At 37.0% G+C, this 23003-nt stretch overlaps 2 protein-coding genes across 4 annotated transcripts; both read left to right on the plus strand.

Annotated features, from left to right (window-relative positions):
- Positions 1-5408: 5408 nt before the first annotated feature.
- LOC134644641 (B2 bradykinin receptor-like) lies at positions 5409-6362 on the plus strand. Its single transcript, XM_063497728.1, has one exon. It carries the CDS (start codon positions 5409-5411, stop codon positions 6360-6362), a length of 954 nt encoding a protein of 317 aa, XP_063353798.1.
- Positions 6363-16835: 10473 nt separating this feature from the next.
- Positions 16836-21188, plus strand: LOC134645510 (B2 bradykinin receptor-like). 3 transcript variants are annotated; one of them, XM_063498970.1, is made up of 3 exons: positions 16836-16948; positions 17187-17257; positions 18747-21188. In XM_063498970.1, the coding sequence occupies exon 3, from the start codon at positions 18775-18777 to the stop codon at positions 19774-19776; it is 1002 nt and encodes a 333-aa protein (XP_063355040.1). In that variant the 5' UTR covers positions 16836-16948; positions 17187-17257; positions 18747-18774; the 3' UTR covers positions 19777-21188. The 3 variants fall into 3 exon arrangements, with proteins under 3 accessions (XP_063355040.1, XP_063355039.1, XP_063355041.1); XM_063498969.1 differs by lacking the exon at positions 17187-17257; XM_063498971.1 differs by lacking the exons at positions 16836-16948; positions 17187-17257 and adding an exon at positions 17530-17573.
- The last annotated feature ends 1815 nt before the right edge of the window (positions 21189-23003 follow it).

The raw sequence follows: 23003 nt of genomic DNA on the forward strand, positions 1-23003 counted from the left end.
GATACATGTTCTGATGAGTTTTGGCAAACAACCATTTGACTAACATGTCTGTCTCACCTGCTCTTGTTTCATCTCTGTTCTGTCCTCATTCTCCTCTCCTTCTCCCTCTCTGTTCCTCTCTGTTCCTCTCTCTCCCTCTTTGTGCTGACAATCAAGCCAAACACCAACATCATCAAATATACAGTTGAAACCAGATATTTACATACTCTTCAGCTAAAAACACAAACACTTTTTTAATTGTAACATCAAATCAGACTAAATGTTTATTTTTTTAGGTTGATAAATATAAAAAACATATTTGTTAACTTTAAGAGTAAAGAGAGAAACTATCTGTATTTCTTAATTATAAATGACACCAAATTGTATTCAAAATTGAGCCACACTTATGGCGTTCCACAATTCTTTTCCTGGTGTTTTGGTTGACATCTCTTGATTTTCCCATGTCAAAGAAACAGGCTCTGTGTTTTGCCTTATATGCATCCACAGGTGTGCCACCAATTTACTCACATGGACTCTACTAACCTCTCAGAAGCTTCTTAAGCTCAGAATGGAATCGTCTGGAGTTTTCTTATTAATTAACAATGAACTTAGTGTATATGTACTCCTAAATTTAATGAAAGTGATAAAAAAGAGACAGCTCTGTCTCTCTTTATTCTGACATTTAACTAATTCAAAAGATATTTCAATATTTATTTATCCAAAACAAAACAAGTTTACTCTAAATTGATGTTGTACAGTAAAAAAAATGTTCTTGTGTTTTCCATAAAGTGTATGTAAATATCTGGTTTCAACTGTGAATATACTACTGAAATTCCTCTTGTTTTGCATAGGAATATACTGAACAACATACAAAGCATAATATATAAAATAACATCTACCAGAGTTTTTTCTTTGAAAGAAGCCCCTTATGTCCATTCTCGTATATCAGAACATTACTGAAACCGATTTATTTAGCCGTGGAAGGTAACAACTGAAAATATGAAATAAACATACATGTAAGCTAAGACTCTCTAAAGAAACAGCATTGTTGTTGTTCGGCTTTTCATTGCCATTTGTTGATTCACTTGAAGAGCAAGTAACGTAATATGGGTCAAGTGATCAGTTTGATATCAATCTTTCGTGATACACCGTCATACTTACATTATTTGTACAGTACGAATGATTTGCTTTGGTACCTGGTCGAACTTCAGCTCTCCTCTGTCTGCGCTTCTCCAACAGCGCACTCGAGGCAGCAGCTCCTCCCTCCCCCCGTCCCTCGCTCAGTCGCTTAGTGTCTGAGCTCGGATCATACCAATATTAGGGGGGATTTACGCACAGTCGTAAATTCCTACAGTGTGCACTATGTGCTTCGAATATTGTGTGTAGTTTTTGTTTTATACAGTTGTCAGCCAGGCATCTAACTATGAAAAAATTACACTCCAAAAGACCCCAGGCTTCTGAAAAAACAACCCGGGCTTAAGCCCAGTAAGCCCCCCCCCCCGCTCCGCCACTGCTTATACATCAAATTCATTTCAAGATTCTGACTATATTTTTAAAATAGTCCACTGGCAGACCTCCAGGCATTTTTATCATGTTTCAACATAAATATCTTAAAAACTGTTAAAGACAAAAGCCTGAAAGTTTTTGCAGGTCTTTCCTGCAGTTAAAATGAATCAAGATCTAGTTAGGAATAGACATGTCAAAAAAAGTCTCCTTCTTAATTAGCTCATGTTTTTCTGACACGTTTTCTTCTTCACTGTTGTCTTTTGGCTGCTCCCTTTAAGGGTCGCCATAATGGAAACCCAAATCAAATTCTGTGTATTCCTGAGTCCAGAGGTTTGGTCTTCAGTCACCACTGTGGCTTAGATTTATTTGAGCAACTTGGCTTTAACTCATTTTGCTCCAGTGTGCTGTTTGTCCTGCTGGGCTGATTATATAACAGATGCTTTTCAGTGAAATCCTATGCAAAGTGTCATCAGCTGTTATCAACATGAATGTGTTCTGCAGCGTCTTCTTCCTTGTTGTGGTTGGTGTAGGTTCTGTGCTCTTAAAAGTTCTTCAGCAGGCTAAAGGAAGGTTTCTCAGAATGATGTTTTGAGCTAGGATGTGTGTTTAATGATTTAATATGATGAAAGGAACAATTATTTGTCTGAGTATGAGACAGACATTGGTGTATTTCTCTCTAATATTCTTACTGTATCAGGTCTAATTTAAATTCTTTATGTAACACTGTTTTTCTGTTTGTTTGTTTTTCGGTGATATCCAGACATGGCATGTTAAATTCATAGAAGTGATATTGGGGAGCTGTCAGTCACTAGTGAGTAGTGATGTAGTGAGGTTCGAGTGCTCTTTGAGTGGTTTTCCAGTTGTTATACAGCCCATGCATTTATTTAAGAGCAGGTAGTGTACTGTTTTCAGTAACTGAAAAGTTACATGCTTTTACTTTATTACTGGAACCTCATGATGCTTTTTCATATTTTCTGTCATATACTGTTACAGTGCCAAATACATTAAACGAGTCCATATTTAAAAGGCTGAGGTCTGCATATGTTGGAGTGATCCTGAAAGCTGGAAAGTCGTACTTCAGACTAATCTAAACACTGAGGTTCACATGTTTGATTTGCCAAAAGCTGAGTACTTGAGGCAAATGAGTGACTTTTCACTTGCCACACAAATGTGTTAAAAACTAAATATACATAAATAAGAGTAAAAAGTACTCAAAGTAAAAAGGCAAAAAGTAGCTTTTGATTCTAACAATTTTTCTAGAAAGGTAACAGAACCTTGTGCTAAATATACATATATTAATATAATAATAAAATAATATATTAGTACAACATTTGAATAACACAAAGTTAGTGTCATTTTGTTTGCTTTGCAGGACGTTTCACAAAATGAAACTACATTATTTATCAAAACACATCATATACCAATCCAATATGTGATTAAAATTCTGACATGTAAGTTTTAAATTTGCAGTTTATCGAGCATCACTGAGCAGTCCTTACCTTTAAATCTAACCTCTTTTCTTTCTCAAATGTTGTGTCTGTCTCCCTAAATCTTTCTCAGAGTAAATTTATTTCTCTCTTTCTTCTCCCTGTGAAATACAGCAGCTGGGCCTTTAGTTAGCAACACACTGTGCGACACAGCATACAGCATGATGGATGATGGATATCCTTGATAGGATCTTCTCAGGCACAAAGCTCTGGCTGTAAGCACAGAAGCCTCAAGCAGCTGATGTTTTAAATTTTGTTATTTGAGAAACAGTCAATCAGTGTTTTCCAATAGAGAAACAGATTTTTTTGTCCTCTGTGCAAGATGACTATGTTTCTGTCATTTACACATATAATCCAGATTTACAGTTAGGGTGGCCCTGTTGTATTACATGAGTTTACAACATGTATGACTGCAACAATTGCAGCTTGCATCCATGTTCAAGCAAAGGACAGACAGGTCACTGATTTGAAAAAATGGAAAAAAAATGAAAATATAAAAAGTATTCAAAAAGAAAAAACAAAAGAGAAAAAAGTGAGTCCTACTTCGTTTAATTATTGGAAACAAATAGTGTCTCCTGACACTTTTATTACTTCTTGTCAAAGAATCTAAATTTTGCTTTCTTCAACTTATTGTATGCAGTATTTATTCAACTGAAGTTCTTTGCAACAATTATTTCTAGGATTATTTAATTACATTAACATGGGGGCAGGCATTTAATATTGAATCAATATCTACTTTTTATGCATAAAGTTTCATCGTCTGTTTTGAGGTTTTTCATGAATATTTTGGAGAGTAATTTAAATCTCTGCTCTTCGTTTTTGAAAGGTAGTTTTGTTTATAGTTTTGTTAGCTGTGGTATTATAGCCCTGTGATTCTTCTATACATTTATTGTAATTTGCAAGGCTTATTTTGTACTTATCTTAGCGTCTTTTACCTTATAATATAAACGCACCTTGAGGTGACTTTTTTGTGATTTGGCACCATTCAAATAAAATTTTTATTTAACTGAATATTTTCTGCTAATTGTGTGGATTCGTTATAATTATTTGAAACCTTACTACTTAGCTTTAGTTACTGGTGACTTTGAGACTGTATTTAGCTTCTTCCTTTTTTTCCTTGTGTCTTGTATCTAGTTGTCTCTGTTATAATGTTTCCTTGTGTCGTGCTCAGTCTGTCTTATCGCACCATTTTGGTTTGTATGTATTCTGGTTTGTCTGCTCCCTTTTATCACTTCCTGTCTTCACTTTTAAAGTTTCTGTTTTTGCTCATGTTGTTTAGTTTTACTTGCTTTCTCTGCCCTTTCCTATTTCCTGACTTACCTCAGCTCTGTTTTGTTTCCCACCTGTTTCACCTCCGTTTGTCACATTTTGTGTACATGTTGTCTCTGACTTTCTTTGTTGGATCATCAGTATTATGGTGTTCTTACAGCAGAGTAAGTCCTGTATTGGTATTTTAATCGATAATGCCAACATCTAGAGAAAACATTTTTTAGAAATAACTAAGTACTTCAGTGAAGAGTCAAGGAAGTGGTCATAGACTGGGTGTGATGTCTCTCTTATCTGAAATCACTTGACTATCAGTTCTTCTTTAAATTAAGCATTTCAGAAAGAAGACCGTAGCAGAAGGTACGGAGAAAGTGTAGCTGGCTGTTTGTTCTTTTTTTGTTCTAATTTGCCTGCAAGGTATGTGTATTCTTAATTTGGCTTGCAATTTACTTTCCTATGTCTTTACCTTTGTTCTCTGTAATATTTGCAAGGTCTAGATCACTGTCCATCAGGAACAGTGTTTTTGACTTTTTGGTATTATCTGTATAAAAAAGGAAATTTCTTCAGTTTGACAGCTGCAAATGTTTTGTGATGTTTTTAGGTGTACAGTAACGTGTCGAAAAGTAGACGGCAGATTAATTGATTTTGTCTCAGCATGTTTAGTGTTTTGATCAAATTCAGCCTCATGCAGTAAGAATGTTTATAGTAATGTGTTTAACACAAATGAAATTGTATATAATGAAGACTTGACTTCCCTACAGAAAAAAACCTAAATAATTTAAATTTAAATTGTTTTAAATTGTATAAACTTGTGAACGTCTTTTATGTAGCTGGTGCTGTAGCGATGATGCTGGAAAGCGCGCTCAGCTCTAAATATGATGTAAAATGTGCATTGGTTATGCATGTTTTCTAACATGATGATGGTCTTTAAAATTGAATCAGATACTATCAATCAATCCATTTTCTTCCGCTTGTCCAATTCAGGTTGCTCGGGCTCTGAAGCCGGTTAGTTATATATCAGTCTTATTCAGAATTAGGTGAATCTATATTTTCTCTCATCATAACAAATTATGTTAAAGCAATACCAGTTAACAAGATATTTATGTTTTCTGTTTTGGTATCCTTTATTTCACTCCAGCATCCCTGCCAACTTAATTCCTGACACTGAAGATGTCTGGAAACCAAAGCAACACAAGTGAAGACCATTGTTTTGTTGACTATAGTTTGTTCTTCACTCTGGTTCCACCCTACATCGTGATCATCAGTGTGCTTGGAATCATCTTTAATGCGTTTGTGCTGATGGTTTTCTGCCTCCACAAGAAGGCCTGCACTGTGGCTGAGATATACCTGAGCAACCTGGCTGGAGCTGATCTTGCCGTGGTGTGCTGTTTGCCCTTCTGGGCTGAATATGTAAGAAAAGGCTTTAATTGGACTTTCAGTGAAAGCCTGTGCAAAGTGTTTTCAGCTGTTACATCCATGAATCCGTTCTGCAGTATTTACTTCCTTGTTCTGGTTAACATAGATCGTTATGTGGCACTGGTGCACCCGCTTTCCCATGAGAGGATATGCAGACCATTTTATGCCAAACTGGGATGTCTGTTTGTGTGGGTTTTTGGCTTGGTCTTTGCTCTCCCAAAATCCATGTACAGTAAGTTAGAATTCAACCCTCAGTCAAATCTTACTTACTGTTTACTTGACTTCACTTCACCAGATCAATATCTGATGTATGAGGTGAGAGCCATAATATTCAGGTTCATCATCCCTGTCATCATTATTTTGTTCTGTGTTGTCAGAATTTTTCAGTCACTGAGTAACAGGCTAATGGAGGGTTTAAACCCACAGAGAACAGAGCAGAAGGCCACCACTCTCATCCTGGCAGTTCTGCTGGCATTCCTGATCTGCTGGGTGCCATTCCACGTGGCAAAGATCCTAGATGTGCTCCAATACATCGACATTCTGAAATGTCACACCATACTGTTCATCTTCCAACAGGTCTCCATGTACTTTGCCTTCTTCAACAGTGTCTTTAACCCCATTCTCTACATCGTTATTGGAAAAAGCTTCCAGAACAGAACAAAGGAATTCTTCAAGCAATTAACTGGCAATTATTTATCCGAGCATTAGGAGCCTTTGCTTTCAGATATATATTCTTACATTGGCGGCATAATGTGTGATCTTAGAGAGAAAACACTATAGCAGCTTCCATAACTTAAAAAACATGGTCTGCGAGAAGTTTTTTAAACTAAGTTGTTTGTTTGGGTTTTTGTTTTGTTTTTCATTATTATATGATTGTGTTTCTGCCACTGACGCACATCATCCAAATGGGATTATTAGGGTCGTGGCTATCATACAAGGTGACTTACCTGGGAGCAGAGTGTGTAAATTTATGTGTGACCTGCATAAAGCTGACAGCTACCCTCTGGGCAACTGACAGGCACCACTGTTTTGTTGTTTTGTTTTGTTTGTTTGTTTTTTTATTTCTTCTTTTCAAAATTTCTTCTTCTAAATTCTTGTACATGCAAGTAGTGCTTGGCTATCTGCAGCTACTATATTAATACTTATTGTCAATGAATAAACAAATTCATTTCTACTCACCGTGTGACTTATTTATTCAAACAAATCACAACATAATTATGCTGTGTAAGCAAAATTGTGACAGTTTAATAAATACATAAATGTATAATGCAATTTAATTCTCAAAGAACATATGAACAGAAAATATAAACATATAATAATAGTGTATTTTCTTTTTCTCATATGGGTCACCCCATCTCAAATCAACGTGGGCCTTCTGCTCGATAATCTCTGAATTGAATAAAAATGTTATGGCTTCAAAATATATAATGAACATAAATGATTGCTGTGAATTTTTAGCCTTATATATTAAATTCATTTCAAGATTCTGACTATATTTTTAAAATGGTGTACTGGCAGACTTCCAGGCATCATGTTTCAACACAAATATCTTAAAAACAGTTAAAGACGAAAGCCTGAACGTTTTTCCAGGTCTTTCCTGCAGTCAAAATGAATCAGGATCCGTAGTTTGGAATAGACATGTAAATTAAAGTCTCCTTCTTAATTAGCTCATGTTTTTACATTTTCTTCTTCACCGTTGTCTTTTGGCTGCTCCCTTTAAAGGTCGCCATAATGGAAACCCAAATAAAAGTCTGTGTATTCCTGAATGCAGAAGTTTGATCTTCAGTCACCACTGCCGCTTTGATTTATTTGAGCAACTTGGCTTTAACTCTGTGAAGGTTCTCAGTCATCCAGGTCATCGTAGTCTAAGGAGCTTGGAAAGAAAAGCGTCTGGACTTCTTAAAGTTGCTTGAAGACGTTTCACCTCTCATCCGAGAAGCTTCTTCAGTTCTAAGGTCAAATGGCCGAGAGTCCCAGATTTAAACCCAGTGGGAGTGTCCCCCCAAAGAGGGACAAAGGACCCCCTGGTGATCCTCTAATCACATGAGCCAAGGTGTGAAAGCGGGTGTGGGACCTAATCAGCCAGGGTTTCGGGTGAGCTCATTGTTAAACCTGGCCCCACCCTATCATGTGAATTCACATGATAGGGTGGGGCCTATCATAGGGTGGGGCCTATCATGTGAATTCACATGATAGGCCCCACCCTATAATAACATGTCATGTCATGTCACTCAAAAACTTATTTAAATTAGACCTGATACAGTAAGATTGATTAAACACACATCCTAGCTCAGAACATCATTTTGAGAAACCTTCCTTTAGCCTATCATGTGAATTCACATGATAGGGTGGGGCCAGGTTTAACAATGAGCTCACCCGAAACCTTGGCTGATTAGGTCCCACACCCGCTTTCACACCTTGGCTCATGTGATTAGAGGATCACCAGGGGGTCCTTTGTCCCTCTTTGGGGGGATACTCCCACTGGGTTTAAATCTGGGACTCTCGGCCATTTGACCTTAGAACTGAAGAAGCTTCTCGGATGAGAGGTGAAACGTCTTCAAGCAACTTTAAGAAGTCCAAACGCTTTTCTTTCCAAGCTCCTTAGACTTGGCTTTAACTCATTTTGCTCCAGTGTGCTGTTTGTCCTGCTGGGCTGATTATATAACAGATGCTTTTCAGTGAAATCCTATGCAAAGTGTCATCAGCTGTTATCAACATGAATGTGCTCTGCAGCGTCTTCTTCCCTGTTCTGGTTGGCGTAGGTTCTGTGCTCTTAAAAATTCTTCAGCAGGCTAAAGGAAGGTTTCTCAAAATGATGTTCTGAGCTAGGATGTGTGTTTAATCATTTATTTGTCTGAGTATAAGAGAACCATTGGGGTATTTCTCTCTAATAATCTTACTGTATCAGGTCTAATTTAAATAAGTTTTTGAGTGACATGACATGACATGTTATTTTCATAGAAGTGTTCTGTTTCTCATATGGGTCACCCGATCTCAAATCAACGTGGGCCTTCTGCTCGACCATCTCTGAATTGAATAAAAATGTTATGACTCAAAGTTTCGAAATATATAATTAGCATAAATGATTGCTGTGAATTTTTAGCCTTATATATCAAATTCATTTCAAGATACTGACTATATTTTTAAAATGGTGTACTGGCAGACTTCCAGGCATTTTTGTCATGTTTCAACACAAATATCTTTAAAACAGTGAAAGACGTTCACTCGTTCGATTTGAGTATTTGAGGCAAATGAGTTACTTTTCACTTACCACACAAATGTGTTAAAAACTAAATACACATATATTATACGTAGTTTGTGCTGTGAGCAGAGGTGGCAAAAGTGCAGACTCTTTATTTAAGTAGAACTACAAAAAAATACTTCAGTAAAACTGCTGAAGCAACTTCTTTACTCAAGTAAAGTACTCAAAGTAAGAAAGCAAATAGTAGCTCCTGATTCTAACAATTTTTGTAGAAAGGTAACAGAATCTTGTTCTAAATATATGTATACTAATATAATGATAAAATAATATATTAGTACAACTTTTGAATAACACAAAGTTAGTGTCATTTTGTTTGCTTTGCAGGACGTTTCACAAAATGAAACTACATTATTATATACCAATCCAATATGTGATTAAAATTCTGCCATGTAAGTTTTAAATTTGCAGTTTATCGAGCATCACTGAGCAGTCCTTACCTTTAAATCTAACCTCTTTTCTTTCTCAAATGTCGTGCCTGTCTTCCTACTTCTTTCTCAGAGTAAAGTTATCTCTCACTCTTTCTCTCCCTGTGAGCAACACAGCCTTTAGCTAGCAACACACTGTGCAACACAGCATACAAACAGTTGGTGTGTTCGCTGTGTGTTGAGCTGATAGAATTTAAAATTACCTGCCACTTTATTTGGACATAAGTGAAGTTTTTTTTAAAGTCAATATTTCGAGATTAAAGTTGAAAATGGATTTTTAGAAAAAGGACTAAATGTAGAGATTACTGTTTTTGTTTTAAGACAAACTGCCATGGCTGCTATACCCTCTAAAAATGCCGTGTTTAGTTTGTTAGTGAGACAAATCAATCAGCCGTCTTGTGATACATCTTTATGGCACGAGGCTGTGACCATCGATAACTTTGCATCTGTCCATTACAAGCCATTTCCTTTTGTGCAAATCTACTCTTGCTGTAAATTACAAAATGGCCTTTAAAATGAAGAGAAATATATTAATAAAAATAATGTTGGTCACTGAAGGATGATTGCTGTGAAGTGCCATATATACGATCATCTAACAAAACTATACTAACATCCACCTATGTATTAACTCAGAAGAAAAAGACAGGTTCATACAGTAAATGTCAACAACAAAATTATCACTCTATCAACACTTGTTTACCATCAGAGCTGACAGCACTGCACTGCATATCACCTGCACCTCACTTTTTATCAGAGTACACTCAAATCTTGTCAGTTCCTGGCAATACTGGTGATGATCTGATAACAAGCATGCCACAGTTTAGAGAATGAAAAACAGGTCTCGCCTATTATAAATATAATTTATACATACATAAATATATAAGTGATGTGCGCCTACACATCGCTTTTTAAAGGAGTACACTCAAACACTGTTATATAGAAATATATAAATATATCAATATAAATAAATGTTGGCTGTCATCTTAAGTACCAAAGGAACAACTAATCTTCTGGGATCTGCATCAGAAATTCATTTTTTGCATTTCCAACCATTTTCATGTGCAATGGTGCTCCTGTTTATGACTGTATATATGTGTAGTGTGCTGTGTGAGCTTCTGGGCTGATAACAGAAGGTCTTTCAGTGATATGCAAAGTGTCATCAGCTGTTGTCAACACGAATTCATTTTGCAGAATATACTTCCTTGTTTTGGTTAGCATAGATCATATGTTGCACTGGCGCTTTCCTATGAGAGAAGAGTAGGGCATTTACACCAAAACTGGGATGTCTGCTTGTGTGGGGTCTTTGCTCTTCACGCATTCATCTACAGGAAGTTCAAAATTCAACCTCAGTCAAATGTTACTAAATGCACATTTAACCTCATAAAAGATCCATATCTAATGATGGAGAGGAGGAGGATTATTTTTAGTTTTATCATCCCTGTAATCATTATTTCCTTCTGCACAGCACTATTCAAGTTGTGAGAAACAGTCTAGCAGAGGGTTTTAAACTCAGAGAATTAAGCAGCTGTCTTGATTTGTGGTTTTTCTTGGCTTATCTTGTGTTTTCCTCTTATAATTGAGCGTTTTAGTTTGCTTTTCATTGCTGTTCTTCAGCTTTAGTTTTAATTATTATTTTAGGCTGATTTTTGTTAGTGTTCCTGTGATTATTATTGCACTTCTGGGTGCTGTCAGAAATATCACTCCTTCTGGCATTATTTTAGTTGCTGTAGTGAAGCTCACTTTTTTGTTTCTTCAAGTCTCCAGTAGTCTGCATTTGGGGCGACACTTTTTCGCAGCCCCATACAGTAATTTTATTTACATGAATATATTCATACAAATGTATTTATGCAAACACACACACATATAATGAAGTCTTCAGGAATTTTTAAGTGGCTGCAAAGGTGAGAATATGTATACTCATGACTTGATGTTTCAGGTGATTGTTGGTGTGGTAACGACACTATGAATTGTAAAGCGCTCTTAGTACAGAAGCTAAATAAGATCTCTGTAAATTATATATCCTGTAAAATACTCAAACAACGTTATTTCCTGGAAAAAATGACCATAATCTGAAAGTAAGTATTTTAGAGTTTACATATCTCATATACATATCTTTTTTCATGAGTCACACTAAAATCTGCTTGGTTCTAGCAGATATTCTTTTTTGCATTTGCAGCCATTTTCATGTGCAGTTGTGCTCCTGTTTACAAGTGTGGTGATCATGCTGTGGGCAGGGACACAGCTGAACCCAGGTAACCTATGATCCACCGACCTATGATCCTGTGCCTGCAGTTTTTTGTGCCACTGACTAAAACTAGATAATGAAAAGTTTTGTTAGCCCAGCAAAAACAAACATCACTACATAACTACACTATCAAATCACAGAGCTTGGATTTTGCCGCTGCTTTTTAAAAATTATTAATTTGATTCAGCCTCTTTGGGAACTAAGTGAAATATTAGCATTTTGAGTATTTTGTACTGAATATCAGTGTTACTTAAATGGACGTGCATCTCTGCATCTCCAGAGTGACAACATAGTAACGACAATATGCCAGAAAAGTGACAGTTGGCTTCAAACTTAAAATGATATGTTATCTGTTTTCCTGTCCTCTTTTTTTGTTTAGAATCCCGTCCAATTTTGGCACTGTGACAATATCTGGAAACCAAAACAACACAAATGACAAAGTCATTGCACAAGGGTTTTTTGTTGGGGTTTTGGGGTTTTTTTGGGCTTTTTTGCATTTTTGCTAATTGTATTCTGTGTAAGAAATGGCTATGACTGGCCTTTCAGTGAAATCCTATGCAAAGTGTCATCAGCTGTTATCTGCATGAATGCGTTCTGCAGCATCTAAGTCCTCATTTTCCTCAGCATAGATCTTTATATGGCACTGGTGCACATACTTTGCCAGGAAAGGATGAGTAGCCTACTGGGGTAATGACTTGATCATTGTTCACCCTGCATTCATCTACAGGAAGTTACAATTTCTCAGTTAGAGAGAACATTAGAAATGAAAGAGAAATGTAGAGTATTATTCAAGCTCTTAAAAAAGCAGGCCAGTTTAACTGTTTAAAAATTGAGAAGTCCACCACCAACCTGGCATTTCTCCTGGTGTTCCCAATCCACTGGGTGCCATTTCACATGAGCAGGATACTAGATTTACTCCAAGACATTCACATTCTCGAGTGTCACATTGTGCAGGTCATCTTCTAACTCAGCCTTCTTCTACTGTGTCCTTAACTCCATTCTCTATGTTAGTGCAGGAAAACCCTTCCAGAAAAGAGCTGAGGAACTCATCCACTAATGAAATAAATAAAACATCCAACTTTATGTCCTGACACACACACACTGAATTGCAGTATTAAGATATTTTAAGTTAAGTTAAGTACCTAAGATTTGGAAACATGCTGTCATTGTTCCAGTTGCTAAGGGAATTTCTCCTAAAGTACTGAATGATTTTAGGCCTGTGGCTCTGACTTCTTTAGTGATGAAGTCATTCGAGAAGATTATTATTTGCTGGCTTTTCATCGGCATTCAACACAATTGAACCCTACTTGCTCTCAGGCTTTACAATCATTTTAAGCTTGGCACTAGTCTGATTGGCTGGCTGACAGACTTTCTGACCAATAGGTCACAATGAGGGTGAATCATGTATTTTCTGACATGCTCTCCTCCTCTACTGGATCTCCCCAGGGTTGCTGCCTCTCACCCCTTCTGTTCATTCTGAACACAAATGAGTGTTGCAGTAATTTTTCTAACAGACACATCCTGAAGTTTGCTGATGACACAGTGATCGTCAGTCTTCTTGTGGGGGACGAGTCAGGCCATAGGAAGGCTGTAGATGATTTTGTGGATTGGTGTGATGAGTCCTTCCTTTCACTAAATGTGTCAAAAACTAAAGACATTATTATTGATTTTAGGAAGTCCTCTTATAGCTCATCACCTACTATCATTACAGCTGCTGATATTGGGATTGTGGAGAGTATAAATATTTAGGTGTGGTACTTGACCATAAACTGTGTGAATCTCATGCTGATGCCACTACTAAAAAAGTTCGACAAAGACTGTTCTTTTTAAGGAAAATGAGATCCTTTAATGTCTCATCTGAGATGCTGTCTTTGTTTTATAAGTTTTATTGAATCTGTGATGTCTTTTTATATCGCTGCCTGGTTCGGTAAACTGACGATGAAGAATAAGAATCGGTTGGGACTTCTGGTAAGAACTGCTCACAAAATTTCAGGGTGCTGGCAAAATGGACTTTTGGCCATTTACAACAAAAATGTGCTTAGGAAGGCTCATGCTATTGTTAATTGTCTGAACCATCCACTTCACAGTGAGTTTGAGTTGTTGGCTTCTGGCCGCCGTTTTAGAGTACCTTCGAGGAAGACCAAAAGACTACAGGTTTCTTTTATCCCTACTGCATCCCATCTCCTTAATGGCAAATAACCATCCTGTGACTTTCTATTACTATTATTGTCATTATTATTTTATATTATTGTTTTGTTTACTTTCATGTTGCCTGCTGCTAAACTAATCTAATATCCCGTGTGGGACAATAAAGAATTTGAATTGAATTGAAACCATTTGATAAAATATCATTTAAAAATACCTCAGTGACACAGTTTCATGCGTTCTAATGAAACACTGTCAGGGTGCACTCCATCAAAGGCTTCATGAGTTACTAAACCACTCAGTATATCTGCAAGGCCATCAGTGTCTTATATGACATCTCTAACTTTTCTTTTTAATAGCATCAAAGAAACACTAATAGAAAATCAGTGTAATGTAAATGTATTACATATCATAAGCCTAATTTAATCTCATGCAGGCCAAATAACAAAGGTACGGTTAATGGTACAGCTTCATAAATACCAATAATTTTGAGATTTAATTAAATTTACATAGTTGTTTATAGTCAATGTACTTACAATATTTAAAAGTATTTTCTCTTTCAGGTTGAAACTATAGGAAAGCTGATGAAATGCCAACAATCAGGTTTCGCTTTGTTGGCTTTTTTTTAAGCACAAGAAAATATCATCACCTGAAATAAAGGTAGATTTAAGTTACTGGATTTGGATTTGTTTCTCTGCAAACATGACAGTATGTTAAGAAATGAAAGTTTAAATATGTAGAAATTTCAAACAAGAAAGCAAGGGATTGCACAGAGTTATCTTATGTATAAGGCCTGAGTTCTGAATCACTATAAATAAAGACAAAGAGTCAGACAGAGTGTGAGAGAGTTCAACACACACCCCCTTTCCTTATCCCACAGTGTGTTTGAAAATGTAAATACCTTGTAAATTGCCAGCAGCATGTTTAAAGACAACTTTGGAACTCTTGTGGACACGTCAATGATTTCTGAGAAAATACTACAAAAATAAATACCGCAAACTGCTACACTATTGAGGCTCAAAAGTGCCAAAATTAAATGAATATTATTAAATAAATAAATACATCATTATGTCATGTGTCATTAATTATTTAAAATAATAAATGATAAATCATTAATTAAACATTTCTTTAAATGTGCGATTGATTAATTAATTTCGTTTATGTAAAAGCACATTTAATTTGTTTCATTTGAGGTGGTTAGCAGGATCTGTTGTTTGTGCTTTCAGTCAGCAGAAAAACTGCAAAAAGCTGTTTATGAATGCAGGTGAAAGTGATAATGACCAAACCATTGTCACAAGAGGGACGCCAAATGAGCAGTGTAAAGTGGTCGTTAAACTGAGTCAGTTTTTAAAGAGTGGAGCCAAAGCGATAGTAGGTGACGTCAAAAACACCAGGAAAATTAGAAGTAAGACACTCATAATTATCTGTAGGGACAAGGTCAGTCATCAGATCAGGCAAAATTAAAGGCCAAAAGTTGACAAGCACATTGACTGAGGACAAAAAGATTGTCCTTGGACTTATTTCTGGTGTTACAGCTGAGCAGACCAAAGAAAATATAGCAGTCTCTATGGTAACCAAGGCACAGAGCTTAAAGACAAGAGGAAATAGAGATTAATGTGACAGTTTAGCTGCTAAAGAGTGAGGGGGGGGGAGAACAAGCATTGTTTTAGAATGGTATATGAGCTGTGCACTTAGACATTATACATCCCCAGAGGTTTTAAGTGCCAAAATTAAATAAAGGGCACATTGCTGCTGTGTGTAAAGGAAAACAAAGTTAAAGTGCTACAACTGTGGAGGACAGCGCAGCTCAGATTACTGTGGCTATGAGGGATGTACTGGAGCAGTAGTGATCCAAAAAACAAAATCCTCAGAGAATCAGTGAAAAGAGCGTCACACTTAATGAGATCAACAGTTAACTATACAGCTTATATGTCAGCATCACATTTAAACTGTTTAAAGCTACTGGAAACTTCTCCACTGGCAGCTGTATAGGTGGATATTGGATAAATGCCACTTAAAATTGGGAGTTTAGTTTCCACTTGCATATTGGTTCAAGTCCAGGGGCATAATGAGAAGCAAAGGCAATCTTGCTGTAGTGCTGGGAGTGTCGTAAAATGAACTTTATGAGTTTTGGATGGGTTTCAAAAGTAACAGGAAAGTCCAATCATACCTTTGTTAAGTCCATAGCAAATGAGATGGTTCAAAGAACCTGAACTGGGGATGCACAGTGTCATTCCTCAGCTCCAAATAACTATTAATAAACAAATGAAAAAATTGAGAATACACATGGTGTAGCTATAATGTAACATTTACAATGGGTCGAAGAAAACAATCGAAAGAAGTAGTATTGCAATAGTTATTACATCAGAAAGTTTATCAGCACTTCAAGGTTCAAGGTTACTTTATTTTCATTTTGATGTTTCCATATGTACATGACAATGTAGCAGCACAGTAGGGCGGAATAGTGGTGGTGGAATTTATGAGGTATGAAGTTCACTGGTCATACAGTCTTCTTGGGAAGAAGCTGCAACTGAACCTTGTTGTTTTGGCCTTGATAATCCACCTCCTGCCAAAACCCACATGGTAAAATGGTTTATGGGCTTCTTCAATGGAAAGGACTTTGCTACAAGTGATCGTCTAGGTTTCTTCAATCGCTTTCAGCAGTGACTTTTTTGTCAACAGAATACCAGTTCTACTGCCAGGTGCTGATGGAGAAAGTAAGTGTACACTTAACTACATACCTTTAGATAGCTATTGAGGCCAGTCTGCCACAGCCTTCTGTGTCACTCCTCCTCCTCAAGTCCATAACAACCTAATTTTTAAAACCTTGATGGTGCCTTGATGTTTCCCTAACTGGTCCCCCTAGATTTTCCACCTCATCCATGTTCTCCCCAATAAATTGTGGGATATATTGCTGTGTCATTTCAGAGTATAATAATATATATTTATATATTATTTCCGTTGAATTAATGACAAAATTATTTGCTGAAATGTTTATTTATTTCATTCCGGCACGTTAGGCTCTCCATACAACAACGGTACTTAAAAGAGAAAAGGGAGGGACTGACCGAAGTGTGTGGCAGCAGCGCGAGGCATCAGTTTACTTTCCCCTCGAAGTCGGCGACAGCCAAAGTCAGTAGCACAAGGTGTTAGATGTGTATAGTTGATTTTTTGGACGCTTTCTTTTTTACCTAGAGGACAGACTCTTGCGTACAAGGTATGAATAAACTTGATTTTTACTTCTCTCTACTTTTTTTTTTTTTTTTTACCTTTTTTTTCCTCTGCAGTTTAAGGTTAATTAAATCATAACTACAACTTAACATTGTACGTAATGATTTATCATGAAAAGTGTTTTCTGCTTTATATCATTGCCTGTGACAAAAAACAAAGTTTTGAGTTAATTTTCTGGCTGTGCAGGTTATGAACTCTGTCATGTGTGTTGTCTTTTTTTTAAGGTGTAACTGCAGTTTCTTAACTGGATTTGTCTCAACACGTTTAGCGTTCTGAGAACCTTTAACCAAAAAGAGTAAGCAAGATTAAAAATTTAGACTAATACAAACACACACATATGATGACGAGTTTTTGTTTCTTTGCTTCTTTGTTTTGTTTTTAAGCATTCATGCATTTCAGTTAAATTAGTTTTAAAGCTGCTGAGAAAACATACAGACTGCGGATGCCCCGCAGTTATACAGTGGAGGCGACATGCAGGCAAAAGGTTGTTGGATTGGTGCTGATAACCGTTAATCATCCTTTTGTGCAATTGCTTTTCATATTATGCAGCGTTAAGTGACAGATATGGGAGAGTTCTGCAATCAATGTGGTTTCTGTTTTGCTGAACCGCAGTAAGTTCAAAATGTGAATACCTTAAGGTTGTTACCGTTTATGTGCAAAAACAAATGCAAAATACTACATAGGCACGGAGGAGGGGGGGTTAGTTGTTAGAATTAAGTACTTTTAATACAAAAAAAAGTTTTAAAAGCAACAAAAACAAAGTTCAGCAACCCTTTTGAGAATTGAGTGTTTGAGTTATTGTTGGTGTTGATGTTACTAAAGATATCAATTATCTGTCATTAACACCAGATTTTCATAGAAAATCAATTTTCTATGAAAGATTGAGGTTTTTATTTTTTGAGGGGGGGGGGGGGTTGTTTGTTTGTTTGTTTGTTTACTCTTTTAAATGTCTAGGCAAGGGGAAAAAATCAGTTGATTTTTATTTATTTAGCACCAGTTTGCACAAACTGTTCCCTTAAGGTCTTTATAGTGAAAGGTGAAGACTATGATAGAGAAAAACCTGACACGCATACAAGCCCCTGGGGGGAAACACTTCTTTGAGAGGAAGGGCAATTTTTTTTAGACAGGAAGAGGCCTTTGGCAAACCCCGATTCAGGAAGGGCTAGCCATCTTTACTGTGAGAGAGGTGGGAGATGAGTGGAAAAAGAAGAGAAATAAGGGGCTCATGGATAAGCAAAGGAAAACACAAACTATGGTAGAAAGTAGATAAAAGTTTATGAGAAATAGAAGGAAAATACTTTGTGCATCATAGTAAGTTGTCTAATTGGATGAGCCTAGAGCAACTTCAGTGTTAGGCTTGGCAGTGCAGTGGTAAGCTCTGCTGCTTCAAAGTACAAAGCTATTGGGTTCAAATCCAGTCGGGGACCTTTTGCATAGTGTTTCTATCCTCTCGCTGGGTACTCTGGGTTCCTCCCACACTCCCTGAATTGAATAAGTGATGGCAAAAAAGTATGAATGGTTTGCCGTCACTTGATCCAACCCTAATCGCAAGGTTTTTTTGGTTTTTTTTAAAGAGAGACTTTAAAAAAAGATGTTCTTTCAGGAGTCACCAAAACAAGTTCTGTGCCTGAACTTGTCACAGTGTTTAGTCATTAGGAACTAACTGGAAATACCGCAACAGCTTTTGCATTATGAGTTTTAATGACAATGAAGTATATCTCTGTGTTCCATATAACATAGCATTTCATAATATTTTACCTGTGTACTGTCCTGTTTCTCTGCAGCATCCGTTCCAACTCTTACTCTGTCAAGATGTCTGGAAACCAAAGCAACACAAGTAAAAACCATTGTGATTTTGACAATAGTTTGATCTTCACTCTGGTTCCACCCTACATCCTGGTCATCAGCGTGCTTGGAATCATCTTTAATGTGTTTGTGCTGATGGTTTTCTGCCTCCACAAGAAGGCCTGCAGTGTGGCTGAGATATACCTGAGCAACCTGGCTGGAGCTGACCTCGCTCTGGTGTGCTGTTTGCCCTTCTGGGCTGAATATGTAAGAAAAGGCTTTAATTGGACTTTCAGTGAAAGCCTGTGCGAAGTGACATCAGCTGTTATCTACATGAATGCATTCTGCAGCATCTACTTCCTTGTTCTGGTTAGCATAGATCGTTATGTGGCACTGGTGCACCCGCTTTCCCATGAGAGGATACGCCAGCCGTTCTATGCCAAATTGGGATGTCTGTTTGTTTGGATTCTTGGCTTGGTCTTTGCTCTCCCCATATTCATCTACAGGAAGTTAGAATTCAAGCCTCAGTCAAATCTTACTTACTGTTCACTTAACTTCACTTCAGATCAATATCTGGCATCTGAGGTGATAACAATAACATTCAGCTTCATCATCCCTGTCATCATTATTTTGTTCTGCACTGTCAAAATTATTCAAGCTCTGAGAAAGAGGCTAATAGAGGTTTTAAGCATTCAGAAAACGGATCAGAAGGCCACCACTCTCATCCTGGCAGTTCTCCTGGCATTCCTGATCTGCTGGGTGCCATTCCACGTGACAAAGATACTAGATGTGCTCCAATACACGCGCATTCTGAAATGTCACATCACACTGAACATCTTCCAACAGATCTCTTCGTACTTAGCCTTCTTCAACAGTGTCCTTAACCCCATTCTCTACGTCTTAGTAGGGAAAACCTTTCAGAAACGAGCAAAGGAACTCTTCATGTTGTGGAACAAGAATCAAACAGCATCTTTCACCCGACTGTCCACACGCCTGACAAGTTTTAAATTTGATCAGAGCTCAAAGTGATGTGCAGGACTGCGATCTTTTGGATAGGTGCTGTTATGGCTTACGCAGTTAAATGGACAATTATTTACTCAGGCAAAGAGAAAAATATTGTTTTTGTAATCTGAATGTTGTTGTTTTTTGTTTAACATTGTGCATGCATTACTTTTTCTTCAGAAAGTGATATTTAGCCATAACATGTTTATTTCCTAGAGGCGATACTGAAAGGCTGTCAGTGACTCTGCTTGGTGTAGTGAGGTCTGAGCGTTCTTTGACCGTTTCTCCAGTTGGAACATAACTCCTGGCTTTAGTTAAGAGAAAGTAGCATGGAGAAGACAGCTGGCATGGAGAGAAGGCTAAAGATAACTAGCAAGTCATCTCAAATGTGATTCATGCAACACTTCTGAAGTTAAAGAAAATACACTGTTGGAAAAAAAGTCACAGTAGGACCTTTTTATTGTCTTGGGCTTTGTTCCATGTTTCATCAGACTCTGACAGAGGAGTGAATAACAGGAGACATTACCTCATGCTGTCAAATTTTTGTTTTACCAACCGTCCATGAACCCATATCCGCCGTGCATATGTAGTATTTTGTATTTGTTTTTGCACATAAACGATAATAACCCAAAGGTATCACATTTTGAAAAATATAATTATATAATTATAATTACAAATACAATTACATTTAAGGCCATATTTGAGCTTTCTTCTGTGCTAAATATCAATGAAGTTAAAATTCAATGGCAAGCAAGGGTGTGGTTGTTCTTTAAAACCAGTGATCCAGTATAGCTTTCTCTTGACATCCTGTTGACATTCGTAGCATGACAGGATATGGGGCTCAAATTTCAAATGTGCCATTCTACTGCTCATCCTCTAATTGATGTCTATTAGACACAATTTTGGATTTAATGCCATAATAACCCTGCTACATAATTGAATGGCATTCCCACCTTTACTTTATATTGCACATGTGATAAACACAAGCTAAGATAAAGAAACAAAGAGATGGCAGCAGTTTAACAGTGTTTATACTGTTAACATAATATTTACATGGTAAGATTTTCTACTTCACTTGTGTGCATGTGTGTGGTTATGTAGTTGGAGTACTCTGTGCTGTGGCATGATGCAGATTTACTGCTACTGACTTGGAATGTTTATTGATGAACTTAAAAAAATTCAAAGAGTGATTTTTTGTTTTGTTTTTTTGCATTACATTAAAATATTGTGTTTCTATTCCCGTGACATCAAAAAGAAAGTCTGTGTGGATATTTGCAAGGGTTTTAAATTTGCAGTTTAAGTACAATTTACAATGCTTTAAGTAGTTTATTTACTGTTTAAAATCACCGAACACTGCTGGACACTGAAATGCATACCTCTTTTTCACAGCAATCTTAATGTAACACTCACTCAATATTATCATTTGTAGACACAATAAATAAATAAAGCGTTACAGACTTCTGTAGTACCCTGTGGTGTGCTTCTGCTGTTATTTTTAATGCTTCTTTAAGCTGTCCATCATGAGTCTTACACTTTTTCAAAACAAGTCTGTATCCTCTATACTTTAGGTTCAGTGAGCTGCTGAGGAGGCCATGCTAAAAGTAGCTGTGCTCAATCAGTGGCATGAGCCCCACCTGGTGGGCCAGTGACGCAGTACAAGTGAGGATGTGGTCTGTAGTTACTTTATTTTATATCTGTGCAATGTCAACGTCAAATTCTGTTATTAGAAGCCAGCAAAATCACTAAATAAAATGCACTTCCTAAGTTTTGCAACATTTAAATTTCTCAGTGTCGCACTACATGGGACATTTAATAGAGCAGATACAGCCACAAATCAGAGATGGCATGAGTTTTATATGCTGGATGGCAGCAACTCCAACAAGCCTTTATTTGGTAAGCAGCAACCAGATCTCTATGCAAGTTATGTGGTTAGTGGGCTGCCTGTGGCTGCTTTGTCTCAAGAATACACATTGCCATATCCAGAGGTGGGAAGCAACGAAGAACAAAATACTTTGTTGCTGTACTTAAGTAAAATTTTCCGGTGTCTGTACTTTACTTTTACTCCCTACATTTTTAAACAAAAATCTGTTCTTTCTGCTTTTTACATTTTCACAACAGGCTTGTTGCTTTTGGTTTAACAGATTTGAAGGGTGTTATTTTTTACGTCACTGTGGGCCTTCAAACAGCAAACCGATTTAAGCTCAAACAGTAATACATGAAAGCAATCCCGTCTGCCTATTAATCAACAGGGTATGTGGCACAAAAAGAAAGAAAGAAAAAAGGAGCACTGCGTGCCATAGTCAAGGGTTAAAGTGGGCTGGTGTTTTTATTTATTTATTTATTATATTTTTTTTTTTTGGCACAGCACCAGAACGACTGCAGGTGTCCATAAGTTGCAGTTGCAGTACTTGAGCATCTAACTGACCCTACAGAAGAAGAGCAGTTTATTTCAAATGCAACATTTCAATCAACTCAACAAACATCAGGAGACACACAAACTGTTTGCTTGCAGGTTGTTGCACTGTGTATCTGCTAGCTCCAGCTGGTCCAGCTGCCATATTTCACAGGGAACTGTGGTGAATTCACAGTAAAGCGCAGTGTGTGAGTGGTGCAAAGTGGCTGTGGTTTCATGGACAGAGTTAGGTTACATCAAGTGTAGCAGAGATGAATTTGAAGTTAAGCTGATGATGCTTAGATTCAAACAATGAATTCCACCTTCATACCAACTTTATACCATCTAGAAAAAAAGACAGCATAAACAGTCAGTGTACTGTCAGTGTAGAGGATGGAAATAATACAGGACAACTCACGAAACATCTGCTGACATCTTGTTGAATTCAGTTGTGTACATCCACAAAGAGCAGCAGGTCAGCTGATCACAGCCTGTACACTAAGAAAATTTACTGGAGCCCACAATAGAAATTATTGTGAGTTGTGAATCTTTTTTCCACATTGAGCAAATCTGATTTTAGGGCCTGCTGATTCCCACAAACCTCTTCCCTACTCATTTTCCTGTTTAGAAGCAAAGTCACCCTCTAGAATATAGGCAACAGAAAATAGAGCTTTTTTTAATGTTCTACTTTACTGATTCAAGCTAAATACCTTTATTAAAATTAAAATTTAGACTTAAATAAACTCAGTATTCTTATTTACTTTTTCGCTTTTCGAAGTTGAATTAATCAATCAGAATCAGCATACTTTATTAATCCCTATGGAAGTTATGTGGGTTACAGTTGCTCCAAACAGACTAGACT

Source organism: Pelmatolapia mariae, linkage group LG16_19, assembly GCF_036321145.2.
Source record: "Pelmatolapia mariae isolate MD_Pm_ZW linkage group LG16_19, Pm_UMD_F_2, whole genome shotgun sequence".
Classification (NCBI taxonomy): domain Eukaryota; kingdom Metazoa; phylum Chordata; class Actinopteri; order Cichliformes; family Cichlidae; genus Pelmatolapia; species Pelmatolapia mariae.

Bases quoted from the DNA above. Each gene is read 5' to 3' on its own strand.
- LOC134645510 (XM_063498970.1), top strand. From the start codon at position 18,775: ATGTCTGGAAACCAAAGCAACACAAGTAAAAACCATTGTGATTTTGAC.
- LOC134644641 (XM_063497728.1), top strand. From the start codon at position 5,409: ATGTCTGGAAACCAAAGCAACACAAGTGAAGACCATTGTTTTGTTGAC.